The sequence below is a fragment of the Asparagus officinalis genome, chromosome 8, assembly GCF_001876935.1.
Source record: "Asparagus officinalis chromosome 8, Aspof.V1, whole genome shotgun sequence".
In the NCBI taxonomy this organism is placed as follows: domain Eukaryota; kingdom Viridiplantae; phylum Streptophyta; class Magnoliopsida; order Asparagales; family Asparagaceae; genus Asparagus; species Asparagus officinalis.
The window spans coordinates 18,175,837-18,181,523 of NC_033801.1; the positions used below are offsets into that span (position 1 = coordinate 18,175,837).

Here is a 5,687-nt window from a genome sequence, read left to right on the forward strand (position 1 = left end):
CAAAAAAAAAGGCATGATGAGGTTGGGCACCAAACTCTCGCTAAAAACATCAAAGCAAGCATACATGAGGAAAAAAGTGTAAGTTTCATATTTGAGTTAGGGCACACGCCCTATCTCAATTGTACGTATCTTTGCTTATAGCGTAGGTAGAGACAAAATATTTTATTTTTCTTAGAATGTCTCCTTTGTTATTACACGCTCGTGATAGAGTAATATAAATTTCATATATGGTTTTTTCTATATTTTTTTGAACTCGATGATTAATGAGAATTTTTTTCATGATTCAATATTCCTTACGAAAGTTTTTATTTTTGAGTCAAGAAGAAAGAGTTAAAAAAAAAAAGAAAATAATCTGAAAGTTAAAAAAAAAAGTTTACTGAGGTTACAATGTAACCACAAATTATGTAGGCATCCATCTGCAAGAAGCCTCGGTGAGAAAAAGGCAAAAAAGGTACAATAATTTTGGGAGCGGGGCTTGGAAAGCAGAGAGAGACCCTGCTATATTGCAGTAGCTCTCTCTCTCTCCCCTCCACCCACGGAACTCTTCTCTCTCATCTCTTCCCATTGTACCCCTCTCAAAATCCTCCAACGGACACAAATACAAAAACCAAAGGGAATAATTTGAGAGAGAGAGAGAGAGAGAGAGAGAGGGCTTCTTCTTTGTTCTCACTGCCCTCAAGTGATGCTAATCTTGGTCGCAATCAAAGGCTCAACATCTGCTCATCAGCTGAAAATAATGATGCCCCAGCTTCCACATTAGTCAATCCCCTTTTTTTCCGGAAGAAAAAAATATTCAAAAAAAAAAAATAAATAAAGGGTCTTTAGTTTCAGAGGAAGGAGCCATGCCGGCGCGAGTTAGCGCGAGCCGGGGCCTCCTGGCACTCCTGATGCTGGTCTCCTGCTTTATCCGTGCGCCTCCGCCGGAGTTCGCCACCGTCTCGAGCAGCGGCTCGGCGGTTAAGCACCTCAAGCGCTTGAACAAGCCTGCTCTCAAGTCCATTAAGGTCTGATTTTTTTTTCTTTAAATTGGTTTTGATTATTTAGAAAAAAACCCTTTTTTGGGTAAGTCAGCAAATTTGAGCATGTGGGTTTCATCTAGATTTGCATTTTGAAGTATATTTTCTGCCAAAAGCAGATTTATTTATTGTCCGATTCTTACATTTTTGGCCTTGTTAATTAGCTTCTACTTCCTTATGTGCCTTTTCTTATTTCAGCTAATTTTATGAGATATGTCTTTGTTGGCATTGTTCAAAATTTCAATTTGAGATGTATTTTCTGATAACAAGGAGCTTTTATTGAGCCCTTGCTGTTTCATTACTCCGTTATTATGGTTCTTATATTTCTAGCATTTTGCTTTTACTCTCGAAATCCATTACGTGGGTTTTACTCTTTTGAAGTACATTTTCATCAAAAAAAAAAGACCTTTACTTCAAATTTGGTCAGCTTCTAACAATTTCTAACAATTCAACTTTGGTCAATTTCTAACACATCTTTAAATGCTGTAATGATTACTAAGCAGGGTTCAATTTTTTATCTAATAAAATTTTAATTTTCAACCAATGCAGAGCCCAGATGGAGATATCATAGACTGTGTTCATGTCTCTCATCAACCAGCTTTTGATCACCCTTTCCTCAAAAACCACACTATCCAGGTCCTCGCTCTCTTTTCCTCTTCCTTTCAAAAAGCCAAAAAAAAAAAAAAAACACCAATCTTTTCTCTCATATTAATCAAAACTTTACTGGATTTTTTTTAAACAATTATTTCAGGCGAGACCAACTTTTCATCCAGAAGGCCTTTATGATGAGAAGAAAGTGGCCTCAGTGAAAGAAACCAAGTCAATAACTCAGCTGTGGCATCTCAATGGCAAGTGCCCTGAGGACACAATCCCCATTAGGAGAACCAAGAAGGATGATTTGCTGAGAGCTAGCTCAGTGAAAAGGTTTGGCAAGAAGAAGCACAGAGCCATTCCTACCCCTAGGTCTGCTGATCCTGACCTCATCAACCAAAGTGGGCATCAAGTATGGGACTAAAAACTTTTTCCAGTGGCAAAAAAAGTTGCCTTTAGAATAAAGTTGTTCAAAGTTTGATTCTTTTTTGCGGGGTTCTTTTGATTTTTAGCATGCAATTGCTTATGTGGAAGGAGATAAGTACTTTGGAGCAAAAGCTACTATCAATGTCTGGGAACCAAAGATTGAACAAGCAAATGAGTTCAGCCTTTCTCAGCTGTGGATTTTGGGGGGTTCATTTGGGGAGGATCTCAATAGCATTGAAGCTGGTTGGCAGGTAAATTTTCCTGCATTCCTCAAAAAAGGTTTAGTAATTTATCTGATGAGAATATAATCTGATTCTTTATTTTGTTACTTGGCTGAAAAACATTAGGTTAGTCCAGATCTGTATGGGGATAATCACACTAGGCTCTTCACCTACTGGACTGTAAGTTCACAAATTTTTTTCTGGGTTAATTGCGGATAGACCCCTTCATACTATTGCCAGATTAAGCTTGCTGCCCTTGTAGTTCTATTGTTGTAGGTAGACCCCTGAGTGAGAATTTTGACTCTCTTGTGGTCGGGGGGCCTATCGGCGACTATAGAACTACACGAGTAATAAGTTCAATTTGGCGATAGTGCAGGGGGGTCTGTCCTCAATTACCCCTTTTTTTTAACTTCATATTTCCATGAGAACAGAAAAAAAAAGTGCCATAATCTAACAAATTTTCATTAAAAAACAAAAATACAGAGTGATGCATATCAAGCAACAGGCTGCTACAATTTGCTGTGCTCAGGGTTTATTCAGATCAACAGTGAGGTAGCAATGGGGGCAAGCATATTTCCAATCTCAGGCTATGGTGGCTCACAATATGATATCAAGATTCTTGTCTGGAAGGTAATAATAAGACCAAAGACCACCACCCCCCACTCACATGCAATTTTTACAAGATAAAATCAAAAGAGTTCAGAAAGGAAAGCAGAGAATCTTTGACACCTGTTTTATTCTTTCTTAATCCTTTTCTGCATATATGCTTCTTAAAGTGTCCTTTAGCTTAAAGGTCACTCTTTTCATTGCAATTTTGAAGGCTTAAGATGTTTGTGCATACAATTTTAGCGTATGCTTTGTTATCTATAACTCTATTTGAATTGCGTCGACAACTTAACTAACAATGCTAAAAGTGATGCCCATATGTTGATTTACAAATAGTATCATCATATTTTTAATTGTATTTGACATCAACCTCTTTTATGTTTTCACAAATACGCTTAACACTTGCATAATGCATACGTGGGTCCCTCACGGATTATAAATACATGATTTAGCCCTCACCCAAGGGCTATATGAGCCTCTGGGCCCACCTTTACAATGTCTACTTTCTGATTAAAACTAAAATAATTGGCAGTGACTGCAATTATTCTACAGCACACATTACTTAAAATCAAATAAGAACCATGGCCTCCTTAGGTTGGTTGAGTCATGAATTTCTTAGACCAGGATTTTTGATAATGTTATATCTCATTTCATCTTAAGAGTTAATACCCCCTGCACTTCGGTGGCTTTTGCACATAACCTCCCTGGACTGTTTCTATCCCACAACCCCAACCCCTGATTCCGAACTTTAGGGTGTCTTACAAAACCTCATGAAATTTAAACTTTTCTCACCGAAACCTGTACATCTAATTTGCTAATAATATGACTGGGGGAAAAACCTCGATTAGGGGGAGGGGTTTATGTTGTGTGTAAATGGAAAATTGACCCTTTTTTTTTGAAATTAGCCCTAATCTTAACCTGCCCCTCAAATTTCTTGCAAAGTTGAATTTTTCTTTTCCTTTACAGCACTACAAAGGTGAACAGTACTTGGTAACTGAATGCTTATCTCATTTCTGAAACATAGCTTATTGCATTTTTGTTAACAGGACCCTAAAGAGGGGCATTGGTGGATGCAATTTGGAGACGACTATGTATTGGGCTATTGGCCTTCCTTCCTCTTCTCCTACTTAGCTGACAGCGCTTCAATGATAGAATGGGGAGGAGAAGTCGTAAACTCCGAACCCGACGGCCAACACACCTCCACGCAAATGGGCAGTGGCCATTTCCCTGAAGAGGGCTTTGGCAAATCTAGCTACTTCAGAAACATTCAAGTTGTTGATGAATCCAACAACCTAAGAGCCCCTAAAGGAGTTGGCACCTTCACTGAGCAATCCAACTGCTACGACGTCCAAAATGGCAACAATGATGACTGGGGGAGCTATTTCTACTTCGGTGGCCCTGGGAAAAGCTCTAATTGCCCATAAAAACAATAACCCATCTCCTTGTAACATCTCAATATAAGTTTAAGGCTTGAGTTTTTTTTGAGTCCTCTCTTATTTTTGTTTGTTTTTTTCACTTTGGTCTCCCCTAGAGAGGGTGGAGAGAAGGTCAAGTTTCTTAAGAGAAACAGTCCTTTGGTTATTTGTTCTATGTACTTTGATGTCTAATGTTCTATTCTTGAGTGTCTCCTTGTTAATTAATCAATGGATGAAATGAATTGTTAAGTAAATCTAACATGAAGCTTTGGACTTTGTGCGACTAATTAAGGATTATTAAAACTGGGCAGTTGAAGGTGTCAGTGGTTTTCTGCTGATATTTAGTTATTTTAATCACCTACTGATAATGAGGATCTTGACCATTGTTTTATACTTCATCTTCATATTCTGCATGATATTGACCATTAAAAGGACTAAATTATCCCTCTGAGTGAAGCTGGGCATCCGAGATTTATGCATAGATTTTTTCAGCAAAATGTTGTCAGATACGGGCAATGCTTGTTATTTTGGTGCATGTGGTGGGTGGATTAGTAGATCTTAATATATTTGTTTGTTGCAACTCATCAGAGCTCAAATACCCATATGGAGCTGTAAAAGGGGCCAATTTGTCCTTTTACCAGTCAACATTTCATCAAATTCAGTATATACCCATAAAATAAACTAGTCAGAGAAAGGGGTTAAGGTTTGTTTAGGACAAAACGCTGTGGTATTTTAGGGGAGGATTTGGTGATTAAGAAAGATGTTTGAGGGCATGTGGGTTGGTGAAATGTCTTTCATTAATCACCTTCAAGATTCTTGTTCACATGTTATCTTAGTAGGCTCCTTGTTGGCCTTCACCACATTATGCCCATGCTTGTCTATCATCCTTTTGATGGGAGGTTGCCAGCTTTTGCACATAAATTAAAGGGTAAATCTCAAAACAAGACCCATATGAAGTTTGAGGGGTTTTGTACAAAAAGCCAATAGACTTTTCAAATAATAAAAAAAAGCCACCCCTTTAAGCTTTCAAAATTATACTTAAAATTTTCTGAACTATTAGAAAATCTCATAAACGGTGAACGTGTCAATTTTTTCATCACGAAACTTTGATGCGTCATACTTCAAACTTTCTGTTCAACTCATTAACATGGTTTGCAAGATTTTCAAATATTTCACGGGTGTTTAGTATAACTGCGAAAGTGTTTAAGGGTTTCTTTGATTTTGTACAAAACCCCCCAAAGTTCATGCGTAAGAGTACTTAAAAAACACATTTAAATCTCAGCAATTGAGGCTGAATATTGATGCCGAGTACTTGTAGAAGAACTTCATAAAAAGGACAGAGTGTGTAAAAGCCACTGACAAGAACAATGTTCCAATAAATGGCTAGCCTTTTCTTTTTTTTCCTGACATTA

At 37.7% G+C, this 5,687-nt stretch overlaps 1 protein-coding gene across 1 annotated transcript; it reads left to right on the top strand.

Annotated features, from left to right (window-relative positions):
• On the top strand, positions 538 to 4,540 carry LOC109819535. Its single transcript, XM_020385290.1, has 7 exons — positions 538 to 1,004; positions 1,566 to 1,652; positions 1,768 to 2,019; positions 2,120 to 2,284; positions 2,381 to 2,434; positions 2,738 to 2,884; positions 3,907 to 4,540. The coding sequence occupies exons 1-7, from the start codon at positions 843 to 845 to the stop codon at positions 4,282 to 4,284; spliced, it is 1,245 nt and encodes a 414-aa protein (XP_020240879.1). The 5' UTR covers positions 538 to 842; the 3' UTR covers positions 4,285 to 4,540.

Bases quoted from the DNA above. Each gene is read 5' to 3' on its own strand.
- LOC109819535 (XM_020385290.1), top strand. From the start codon at position 843: ATGCCGGCGCGAGTTAGCGCGAGCCGGGGCCTCCTGGCACTCCTGATG. The intron at 2,285-2,380 runs GTAAATTTTCCT...GAAAAACATTAG, and splicing joins GCATTGAAGCTGGTTGGCAG to GTTAGTCCAGATCTGTATGG. The intron at 2,435-2,737 runs GTAAGTTCACAA...ACAAAAATACAG, and splicing joins GGCTCTTCACCTACTGGACT to AGTGATGCATATCAAGCAAC.